Source organism: Dicentrarchus labrax, unplaced genomic scaffold (genome assembly GCF_905237075.1).
Source record: "Dicentrarchus labrax unplaced genomic scaffold, dlabrax2021, whole genome shotgun sequence".
Lineage (NCBI taxonomy): Eukaryota > Metazoa > Chordata > Actinopteri > Moronidae > Dicentrarchus > Dicentrarchus labrax.
In genome coordinates this window covers 14,164,518-14,176,871 of record NW_026136715.1, presented here as the reverse complement: position 1 = coordinate 14,176,871, position 12,354 = coordinate 14,164,518, and the positions used below count along the sequence as shown (strand labels likewise).

Below are 12,354 nucleotides of genomic sequence, written 5' to 3'. Positions count from 1 at the left end.
TCTCGGAGGGATAACAAATGGGCAGTATACACGTTTCTTTATGAGTGAAAATCAGATCTAAGAGCCAGTTGAACTCCTTTATCTTGAAATAAGAATCAATGCTGGAATTTGTAGGGTCAAAGAGCTGCAGTCACCACAGATTAACTCTCTATATTCAGACATCATGTGGCACAGTCAGAGTCTGTTTGAATGAGTTTTGACTGTGGTTTGAGAGGCATGACTAAATGGCACCACAATAGCTTGGATAACGATCAGTCAATTTTGTATTCCAGTATGCCGATGTGGGTGTGCATCTATGTGTATGTGCGGGTGTGTGTGTTTGATAAATACGAGCTCTATAAGAGTTCTAAACAGGGCTGAGTGTGAAATTTGGCAAGCATGGGTGGAGCTGTGTGGTTTGCCACTGCACAGTAATAAGACTGAGACATGTTGACATGAGTATCAGATGTCAGAGGGAGTTTGCTGGGAGCCCTCGGCCATTACCATCTGGATGATAGTGGCTTGGAAAGACAGGCAGAGCTTTATATCAATATTTCAATATCTTGGCACTGATGAAACAACTCAGCCAGAAGCAGGCTGCTTAGAATAAGGCTGAAATGTCAGGCAAATGTCACCTGTAGAGCACCGGTGTGAGTAGGAGGATGCCAATGAGTAACTTAATTTGTGTGTGTTTAAAAAAAGTGGGTGGTCTCGAGCTGTGAAGACCAAATCTGTGTTTAAACTGTGCTTCCAGCTTGTGACCTTGAGAGTTACTCTGTTGGACTGAATGTTATTTATTTGGACATCTTATACACACACTCACAAATGACCATTAGGTGCTGTGTTTGATAAACAAACTGATTGGATTGCTTGTGTGAATGTGTGTGGTTTCTCTCCCTCGCTGTCCTCAAGGCCCCTCAGAACGGGGCCAATTTACCACAAGGGCGTGGAAAATAGCACGCGCATTCGCGCGGCACACACATGTGCTCATGTACGCACGTAGTATACACCTTGCTATATACGCGCACATAAACACACTCACATGCGCGCAAGCAATTATACTTTGACGCTGCACTTGTTGACCCAGTCTCAGTCTCATTCAATTCAGTCTTTACTCACTCATCAGAGCTCCGAGGATTGGTTAAGGTTTCAGGGTGTGCTTTGGGCCAATAGCAACCACATTGAAGGGAATAGAATATTGTTATTTGCATACTGCCCCAACAGTAACCCCGATGCAGGAACTCAAGGATGAGGTCATATCACAGCTCAATCCAAAAACGTAAAATAAAGCAAGAAGCAAAATTTCTCTTATGAGACTTGTAAAATCTTTTGTGTATGTGCTTATATTTCATTTTTCGCTTTTATATTTTCATCTCTCCTTTTTGATCTCTGTGTTTCTCTCCTAGGCGTATCTCAGGGAATCAGCTGAGGTATATCTCAGGCCACGCTCTCCAGGGTCTCCACAACCTCAAAGTTCTGTAAGTAACCTCCTCCTCCCTCCCACCCTGTCGAACTCTGGTGGTTCAGTCCTCATCCCAGGTGGGTTGTTCCACTTCAGCATTCTGCGGGGATGGAATTGTGCTCCCGCCTTGAATAAAACACACAGGGCATGCATCATTAACTGTAGTTAAAGTTTATTGGCTGGGGGAGACCTGCCCTGCTTGTAGTCCCTCCATTCCCAAGCAAGCCCTGTTTCAGTTGCAAGCATGCACACACACATATACTCGCATGCATGCACGCACGCACACACTAACACACACACACACACACACACACACAGGTGTAATGCAGGGACCTCCCAGTCACACCACCCACCGAGATTACAGCAAGTGACAAAAAAAAAAAATCACTTAAAAACGCTATTCAAAGCTGTTCTCTCAACACCCCATTTCTCAGAGTGTGTTGATAGCCTTATGATCCATGGCCACCAACTGTTAGCGCTGCTGTGAAGTATTAAATCGCAAAAAAGTGCAAAGCAACCATAAAAACCATGGTACTTTCTGAATTGTGAGTGCGGCATCTAATGAGTTGCGGCCATATTTCTAGTGGGTGCAAGACAAGGTTATTAAGGAGGTTTTCATGAGCCTTGGCATCCAACTCAATTCCTTTTGGACCTTGGCTGAGAAAAGTTTGAGAAGCCCTGCCACAGAATATAAACTTAGCTAGAGAAATGTGGTTTGTAATTTGAGGGAATCTGGGGGATTACCAGGCACACAAGTTGATCTTCTTTCACCTTGTGTTGTGAAACTCACAGAGACAGAATGAGTGAACCAGCCATGAATCCTGGGCTATTATGTCATTACTGCTGAAGCACACATATACTGAATTCATATAAGTCTGCAAGCATTAATGCTTCACACACCCTAGCAAGCTTTGGACGGTATATTTGACCTCAGAGCAATTGAGCCGTTGGTTTCCTTCCTCAATATATTAGTTAAAGTCAAACTGTGTCAAAACACAAATGGACTGCTGACCTTGTACAGGGTTATTGCAAGGTCCCTGCTGACACACACACACACACACACACACACACACACACACACACACACACACTCACACCCACGCACACGCACACAGACAGACAGACAGACAGACAGACAGAAGGTTATGAACCCAGAGTGGAATACAGCAAATCTCCCCCTGTAGTGAACAGGAAAAAACTCAATTCGATGTATTTATCATGGCATCATCATCCAAGTGGAAACTTCCCCTGATCCTCTCAAACCTGAGATGCATTTTTTCTACCCTGAAGCAATCTGTATCGTACACAGGAGTCTATTGTGAAATACACTCAACTATGAGAGCATGTGACTGAGTTCTGTAAATTAGTATAGCAAAATATGCTTTATAATATATATAAGTAAGTAAGTAATTACTTATAGCCAAATAAATGACTAGATGACTTTCAATTGCAAAATTGTCTCATACTTGGCAGTAGAGGCATCATAGTTATTTCATGCTCACAAAGAAAAAAGGGTTCTTGTATGTAATAATTTTACTGTAAGCTAAGATGTTTAACTGTGATACAAGGCCTTACACTCACAGACTCACAAAGAAGGACTATTGTGGCACCGTGATGCCACGATAAAGGCATAACAACGCTGCTGAGAGCGACGCACTGGAGACTATGCGCCTCGTGCGACGACTGGCCATGATAAAAAACTTTAAAGGAAGAGGGGAGAGAAAGACAGAGAAAGCGAGGGAGGGAGAGGAAAGAGAGAGAGGGCTATTGTTTGCTCCCCACTTCCTCCTCGCTTTTTGCTCCATTCTTCTGAGAATGACATCAGCAGCCCACCCAAGGAGCTTCTCTCTCTCTTTCCTTCTACCCTTCATTCTCTGCTTCTCTTCAAGCTTTCACTGGCCCTTTCCTTCTTGTGTCAGATTTCCCTCACGATGGAATTATTTGTTCTGCTTGATGTACCCTCACGCACACCGCACACACTCCATTGCGTATAGACCTATTACACCTATAACTCAATAATATGTGTCTTTCAGGATGCTGCAAAATAACCAACTGGAGAGACTTCCTGATGATGCTCCATGGGACCTACCCAACCTACTGTCCCTGTGAGTCTCTATCTTTTACACACACACACACACACACACACACACACACACACACACACACACACACACACACACACACAAACACCCACACACACTAATCATGCTACTCTACCTTACGCAGCAGGGAAGGAAACATCCCCTGGCCACCCACCCACAAATCTCAGCTCTAACCACAATGCAGGTATAGAGTACCACTGACATATTACAGACCATACCCCAATAGTTCTGCATTCAGTGCTGTACTAGCTGACGGCAGGAGTCACAGCCTGAGTGTGTCAGTGCAGTTCATGGTAGCATCTGGAAGCCATGAGGGAAACAGCAGACACTGCAGGCCAGGGAGAGCATCTCCAATGAGCTGTGAAACAACCCCATTTTCCATCAATTCCCCCTCTCTTCCTCCTCCGCTCCTCTCCTCCGTTCTTCTCCCACCACCCACACCGCTATCCCCCTGGCTAATGAGAGTGTTTGGTGGCATAATTGTCTCATCTGTGGGGTCAGTGTATGTGTGTATGTGTGTGTGTCAGTGTGAATGTTTGGGCGGGTGCATGTGGACCACCTCATCTGTAATTCCTCACCCCAACCCGTCTCTCCCAACTTTGTACTGCACACGTACTCCACATCCCTGCTTTCCAAATTAATAATTCTCTGTAAATATCCATAAAGCCATTTCCTTCATCACACACTCAAATTGCGAGGAGGGGTGTGCACATGTAACTCCTCTACCACCTACAACGTTTGCTGTTGTCTGGTATAAAGCAGGCCTGCTCTCCCTCAACACAGTCACAGAGCCTGCACACACACTCCTACGTCTGTACACACATACTGCACTATGGCTCAGGCTGTCCTTGTGTGAGTGTATGCCTAACCTCACAATTTTCTGTCATGATGTTTCTGTCTATGTTTTCGGTCTATGTGTGTGTGTGTGTGTGTGTGTGGTCTCTCAATTTCTTCACATAGAGCTGATCTCAAGTAATGAAAACACACACACACACACACACACACACACACACACACACACACACACAGTACACACAAATGAGCCAGTGTATAGAGACGCACCTTGTCATTACAGTAATGATAAGCCCAGCAGAGAAAGATTACTGGAAAGGCTTTGGAGAGTGAAGCTTGTCGGCGCCTCTCACTGACATAAAACACACCAGGTAAAAAGAAAGAGAGACTCAGCATCTCAGACAACACATGGGTTTTAAATTGGTATAAATGTATAAAGGAGGCTTTCATCAGAAAATAAATCATGTCTTAATCTTGGACAAGACTCCTTTTGTCAGCAGAGAACTGAAACGGAGTCAAGAAATTTGTCTCACCATTTGGAAGAGCTTAATTACAACACACAGTGTGAGTGCTGTTGTTTAGTTAATTGCCATCAGAAGCAGACAGACGTGTTTGGGGTCCTAACCCACAGGTTAAGAGCATAATCACCACTGATGAGTTCCACAAGCCACACTAATCAGTGTAACCTGTTTTTTAGAGATTTGACTCAGTGGCAGTGAAACGTGCTCCTCCAAGTTCCCTGTTGTATAAAATTTTGGCCATCTGGAGAATTGAACCAGAGGAGGCAGGTTCCACAGATCTCCTGGATCATTTAAAAGAACTTTCTCTTTCTGTCTCCATTTCTCTCTCCCGTAATCGTAGCTCAGACTTTGATGTGACGGACAGGAAATAGTTGTTGCTTTATTGGCTTCTGTGGAACATTCCTGGTTCTGTCTGGACCTTCTGGAGACCTGGCAAGTCCACCCAGAGGAGCAATTATTATTTTGCCCTGGAGAACAAACCAGAAAGTTCAAGGGTCTTCCGTAGCTTTCATCCTGAGATTTGGGTCAAGGACAAACAATGTCCACAGTTGGAGCACACAGGATACACAAGGACGATGTTCAGCTAAAAAAAGTGTGCTCAGGAAGTAGACGAGATGAACATTTCTTGAAGCTGTTTGCGCGTGCGGGTACACACATTTGTGTGTATTTACACGTATGCCTTGTGTGCCTGTGTGTGAGCATCTGCCAGTGTATACAGTTGCCTCTCCTGATGGAAAATTTCCCTGGGGAGAAAAGCCCAGAGTTCAGAGTTCAAGTTCAGATTTCACTTTGATGATGCTGTTTGTTTGGTGAAGCCTCTGAGGGGCGAGGACGCTGAGGAGGAGTTGTAGCGCGAGAATCAAAGAACCACAGTGGAAGATTGATAAGGGAGGATGTTTGAAAGACGCACAAGAGTTAAGGAGTGAGATGCAAAGGGGTTCGCAGCGGCTGGGACTGCATCAATGAAGATGTAAGAAACAAAATGTGAGTGTGAGTGGGGCCGGAGGGAGGAAAAGGAGATTAATGAATGAGTGTGAAGGGCCAAAGAAAGAAGAATAGCAGGAGGAAGTGGTCTCAGCTTGTCAACTCTGCCCTGAGGGGATCATTCATCACTATGGACAGTGTGTATGCATGTGTGCATTTACGTGCGGTGTGTGTGTCACAGTCCACACTCATTGCCTGTGGGTTGAGGGACACCGAGGGAGAGAGGGGACAAAGGTTTGTTAGGTTTGGTATGGTTGAAGAGATGAAAGCGAATGTGTGAGAGCATATGTGCGTGTCCGGTGTCATAAATTCATCAGCAGAAAGGGCGATGTGTTTGTGTATGAGCGGTGGAAAACATCAGGGATGGATGGCGACAGCAGGACTCCAATGGAAAGAGTTGAAAGGAGGGAGGAACAGCTGAAGATGCATCTTTAACTGTTTCTCCCTCCCTCCGTCTTTCCCTTTTTCCAGACACTGAGGGAAGTCGGCTTTACACAACATAAATAAAGTGAGGTAGAATAAAACAGGCTTGCAGCAACCGTTCCTACAAGTTTGTGTGTGTGTTTTTCTCATCTTGCATTTCATACATGTCTGTGCTGGTGAAGCTAGACATGGCTTATTTATCATGAGAATAAATCATAATGAGGAGCTTCTGAGAAGCTGCTGCAAAGATGAAAGAAGGAGAATTAAGGATGTGTAATTCTCATAATAACCTTCCTTTAAGCCAAAATGTTTCAATGCCATGACAAACAACCTCTAACACGTGCATGCACGCACATACACATGCACGTAAATAAACATACTGTACTTACTTGGTGATTATCTCACCCTACAGGCGTCTTGATGCAAACCTATTGTCTGAGGTTCCGGCTGGGGCCTTTAGAGGGGTTCGCTCTTTAAGACACCTGTGGTTGGATGACAACTCCCTGACAGAGATCCCAGTGACGGCCCTGGACTCTTTGCCCTCCCTGCAGGCCATGACGCTGGCCCTCAACCAGATCACACACATCCCTGATTATGCATTCACCAACCTCTCCGCCCTTGTCGTACTGTAAGTGACGTCTTGATTTGTTTACTTAAAACTCTCCTAAGTCAGGGTTTCTCAGCTTACCAGAGAAATGATTTGTTCCGTTGACTTAGAACAGGGCGGTGATGATTGGAGTGTGGAAACGTTTTTTGAGGAGGTCATTTCTGATTTGTTGAAAAATATTTGTGGCTTTTTTCCAGGCATCTCCATAACAACCAGATCCAGAGTATGGGCGCGAGATGTTTTGAAGGTTTACACAGTCTGGAGACACTGTGAGTATCAGAGACACACACACAAACACACACACACACACACACACACACACACACACACATACATAATCACACGCATGTGCATATGCTTTTTGGACAGAGGTTACTACAAATGGAACCTTAGACTTTTTTACTATCTTTCACAGACACGCACACACACACACACACGGACCCTAAAGTGATTTCATTTCCTAGGCCCCAATGAGTACCTCCTCTGTTTCCCCAAACACTGATTCTGGCTTTATGATGACAAAGTATCAGCAAGTATCAACATTCATTCCGTATGGCAGTGTTTACAACAAGCACATTGCCTTAGAATAACTCTAAGATATATGAAGAAATCTGAAATATAACCTCAAAAATATAACCAAGAGCCATCAATATATTCACAGTGTGTGTCTGACTACAGCCTTATTTCTTTTCCTGTGTGAAAGTGTACTTGGAACACCTGAAATTAATGTTTTTATAAATCAAATGTACCAGCTGTGCCAAATAATAATGAAGTGTAGCGCTAAATCATGCAGTCATAATGATTAATATCCTGGTAATTCCAGCAGGTGCTTGAACATTTCTAAAAACCACGACCAACAAATGAACGACAGGAATGCGAAGATGAAAAGTTCCTCTTTGATTACCTTGAAGTAGCATCAACAGATCCCTCTGTGTTTTGTAAAAGTAATTGCTAAGCAGAGCTGAGGTCAAATATGGCTCAGCATGGTTACAGGAGAGTTGTTTGAGCGTGCGTGCCGTAGCTTCGATAACTAGATCCTAACCACACACCGACATGGAAACCGCAGGAGACTGAGAGAGGTGGAGAAAGAAAGCGAGAGAAATGGAGACAGTGCAACTGTGTCTCCTGCAAAATTCATGGTGGTCTGATGAAAACACGGTTTCTGGCATGCTGCTTAACAACCTGTTGAAGTGTAAAAAATTATGCGTTGCTTTTTTATGAGCATGTGTGTGGGCACATGTGTGTGTGTGTGCAGATAAGCAACTTCTGCCTGTGCACTCACAAGCGTATGGCCAGCTTAACACTCAACTTAGAAGCCATTATCCATGCTGGGAAATGTGAGGGAACAGGGTGTAAGTCAGGGGAGCCGTGGTTAAGGGGATGAAGGGAAACTAGAGAATGAGAAAAAGAGGGATGGAGCTCTCTGGACCAGAATAGTGTGTGTTAAAGTGTTTGGGCCGTCAGCGGCGAGGAGAGACAGATGATTCAGCGGGATAAGATGACAGGTGTCACTGACGTGGGGATTGCACTGGTATGAGGGGTTAATCTCTCACAGCGGCCTCGCTTATGAGAAATACGAGAGACCATCTGCAATACCATCACCCTCCCCAACCCCTAGTGTGTATTATAAAATCATTACTATGAGGAACCCTCCTGGGGACTGCTGGAAAACGTAACAGCATATGCAAACAGGACAGAGAAGACACAGACAGACAAACATTTCACAACATCCACTGCTACTTGGGGAAAAACACACACATATATACGAAGAAGTACTTCATCAAAGACATTTTTATTGCCTTATACTAAAAATAAATCCAGCTGACTAAGGTTTAGTACTTTTAGATATCCTTTGAACTGGACAATCTTCAAAGACAGCACAACTAAATGCAAGCATACCCGTGCGCATGATGAGGCACACTTGGTAAATGCACAAAAATGCACACAACACACTTTTTCTCATGCACACAAGCACATCTACAGTACAAACTCATATACAGACAATAAATACAGTAAAACCCCTTTTCCTGCCACCTGCACAATGAGCTGTTTCCACTATAGCAATGGTTGTTTTGATATAGCATTTCCTTCCCGGAAACTAATCAGAGACAGACCTAAATAATCAGGTCAGAGCAGCAAAGGTCAAGGGTCACATCCAAACTTCACACTCTCCAGCTGTCAGCCTCTCAGAGAGGAGAGGAAATGGCTATGCATACATATGCAATCAGATACACTTTCTCACACACAGAAACAGAATATCATATGTTTGAATTATGATTTGCATTGCAGGGAAAAAAAGCCTCCATCTTGCTTTGGACATAATGTTTCAATATATTATTTAATTATGACTTTTACTGTCTGTCACTTTCAGGGATTTAAACTACAATGATCTACAGGAGTTCCCTGTGGCCATCAGGACACTGAGTAAGCTTCAGGAACTGTGAGTACACACACACACACACACACACACACACACACACACAAAAACACACCTGCCCGACATGACTATCATGGTTGCGTTATCCCAAGTAATCCCGTTAAGTGATTTTAATGTGGCACTCGGATACAATCTCTCTCGCCCTAAGCAGGTGCTGCCTACACACCCACGCACCCACTCGCCTGCACATACACACAGACTCACACGCACACACCATTTTTTCCCTCAGCTTCAGCAGATGTTCCGCAGCGTGCATATGTGTCACAGATACAGTGTATGTGTGCATGTTTACATCTCATTTATCCAAAAATGTTTTTCAGCTGTGCAATGGCAGGTGCAACATGAGGACATATGACTTGCCTCTCGCTCACAAACACACTCTGTCTCTCCTCCCACCACACACACATACACATAAACAAAATCAGAAACATATTGATAGACTGTCTGACTAAAAGTATGTTTTTTATATTTGCAGGGGCTTCCATAACAACAATATCAAAGCCATCCCCGAGAGGGCCTTCGTGGGAAACCCTCAGCTCCAAACCATGTGAGCGTAATGTGCACATACTGTATTAGATAAACACATAATTGGTATTTTATGTCAACATCATGTACAACACAACTCATTCCAAAAAACAAATTAATCATAATATGTCCATGTCTTGCAGTCATTTCTATGAGAACCCCATCCAGTTTGTGGGAAAATCCGCTTTCCAGTTCTTACCTAAGTTGCACACACTGTAAGTATGCGGTCAGTAGAAACCATTCCAGTGAGTTAGCCCAAACACTGTTTAAATCATCCTGTGTCCCTAGCAGTGAGAGTTGAGTGGACATGTGTAATGGCCTACTGAATGATGTTGTGTTAGCGTATTGCTGTGCTGTGTGCTGATGTGGTAAGAGAGAGTGTGTTGTAAGAACATGTTGAATGGTGTGACTTATGATGTCTAGTGAGACAGCCAAAACAGCCTGTGTTGATGTTGGAGGAAAAGTTTGATGGCTGAAATGAGCTGTTAGACAAGGTCTGTGTGCACACGTGTGTGTGTGTGTGAGAGAGGGAAAGAGAGAGAGAGTTTCTGACACTTTTCTCCATGTTTTACTGCAGTTCTCTTAACGGAGCAACCCAGATTCAAGAGTTTCCTGATCTGAAAGGAACCACCAGCCTGGAAATTTTGTGAGTGTCTCCTTTATCCACCCAACACATGCATAGTATTTCACCTAGTGGGGCTTCGTCACATACAACAACAAAGAATGTGCAAAGACATAGAGGTCAAAGACAGAGCTACAATCCCTAGAGTCCAAGTACGTAACAAATACAAGAGCGGAGAGAGATAAGGATAAGCAGGAGAGAGACACGCACCAAAAGCTGAGAAACAAAAAGAGAGAATATGTGTGTTTTAGGATTCTAGGAGAGAAAGGGACAAAACAGGAGACTCAGAAAAGGGATAGGGAGGGGTAAGCTAGTTATGCCAGCCAGTGACAGGTTTGGCGAACCTACACAGCTCCCTGTCTGACCAAGTTAGACTCACAGGACTGGGGGATCCTTTCGCTTGCTTGCACTTCAACAATGATCAGAGGATTCTCTTTTTCTCTATAGGACGCTGACTCGGGCCGGTCTCTCAGCTCTCCCTCTGGATCTATGTGAGCAGCTGCCTCGCCTCAGAGTGCTGTGAGTACACACACACACACACAGGGGGAAGAGTGAGAGGTGCAAAAACTGATACATAAAACCCAACTGTGGAGAGTTGTGCCCCCAAGCAATCATTTGTACAATCTCTACGCTATGAAATCCAATCACCCCCCCTTAAAAAAAATGATTGTCCTACTATATCGCCTTGCTCACAGAGCTGAGTGTTCACCCAAATAATCCTGTCACCCCCATAATTTCCCACACTATAAATCCACAGCTGGTCACTGTGTTTATGTGTGCTTTCTGTGTGTGCTTTGTGTATTGCTGTAGGGAGCTGTCTTACAACCAGATAGAGGATTTGCCCAGCTTTTACCACTGCTCAGCACTGCAAGAGATGTGAGTAGCCCAACACAACTGTACACACACATGCATCAAAATCAACATTTGTACCTATTTCCCTGCACATCTCACATTGTACTTATGAATACCTATATGTATTTTTTTCAACAGAGGGCTACAGCATAACCAAATCAGGAGGATAGAGTCGAGCACCTTCCAGCAGCTCACCTCTCTAAGAGCACTGTAAGCCAACCTCTGTTTGTTTTTCTTAATTTTTTGCCCCACATGTCACATGTTATTCTCTTGCAAATGTATTATCTAGATCAGTGATTCCCAATCTTGGGGTCAAGATATATCTGAGGTTTCATCAGATGATTAAAAGGAAAGGAGAGGGGGAAAAAAAAACAGAAAAATACTTCTACACAAAATTTTGTAATTTTTTTTCTGATTTTCCTCTGAGCTTTTTTGTTGTAAAATATTAGATTGTTTTACCTCTTTGTAGCTCTAAAAATAATTTTTCAAACAATCTCTTGAGGAGAAATCACTCATAATATGATAAGGAGTCACTGGTAGACATTAGTTCATTTTAGGAGGTCATAAGCCAAAAAGGTTGGGAAGCATTGGTCAAGATAAAACTAGGTAGGTAGGTGGCCCATTACTGACATCTAGTGGTGGTCGAGATACAACATTCAATGTGTAACTACAGTTCTTTTCAGTCCATTTGAGTTCACTTTGATTCTTTTTTATGTCAGTGATCTCAGCTGGAATAAAATCGAGTGGATCCACCCGGATGCCTTCGCCTCGCTTCACTCTTTGATCAAACTGTGAGTAAACACAGATACATAACTGTCACTAAGACTCTTCTCCCTTTCATCCCGTCCTTCTGCAGTGTCACTCTTCTCTCCTAGAAGGCATGACGAATTTGTGCATCTTTAATTAAAGTTAAGCTCTATGTCAGAGTCTTCTCCTTATACAAACACTCCATGCTTGACTGTGTGTGCCACAGAAAACCTGTTGTCTTTGGCTGAATCTACAGAGAACACTGATATGCAGTTATTGTATGAGAAATCCCTCTGTGTGG

General features: G+C 43.7%; 1 protein-coding gene across 1 annotated transcript in view; it reads left to right on the top strand.

Annotated features, from left to right (window-relative positions):
• The window catches only part of LOC127377898 (leucine-rich repeat-containing G-protein coupled receptor 6), a 36,061-nt gene that overhangs the window by 19,220 nt on the left and 4,487 nt on the right, over positions 1-12,354 (top strand). Inside the window, exons 3-14 of the mRNA XM_051426202.1 lie at positions 1,386-1,457; positions 3,475-3,546; positions 6,676-6,891; positions 7,068-7,139; positions 9,242-9,310; positions 9,783-9,854; positions 9,976-10,047; positions 10,410-10,478; positions 10,902-10,973; positions 11,265-11,330; positions 11,445-11,516; positions 12,026-12,097. Coding sequence (XP_051282162.1) covers positions 1,386-1,457; positions 3,475-3,546; positions 6,676-6,891; positions 7,068-7,139; positions 9,242-9,310; positions 9,783-9,854; positions 9,976-10,047; positions 10,410-10,478; positions 10,902-10,973; positions 11,265-11,330; positions 11,445-11,516; positions 12,026-12,097 — 996 coding nt within the window. The remainder of the gene's footprint in view (positions 1-1,385; positions 1,458-3,474; positions 3,547-6,675; positions 6,892-7,067; positions 7,140-9,241; positions 9,311-9,782; positions 9,855-9,975; positions 10,048-10,409; positions 10,479-10,901; positions 10,974-11,264; positions 11,331-11,444; positions 11,517-12,025; positions 12,098-12,354) is intronic.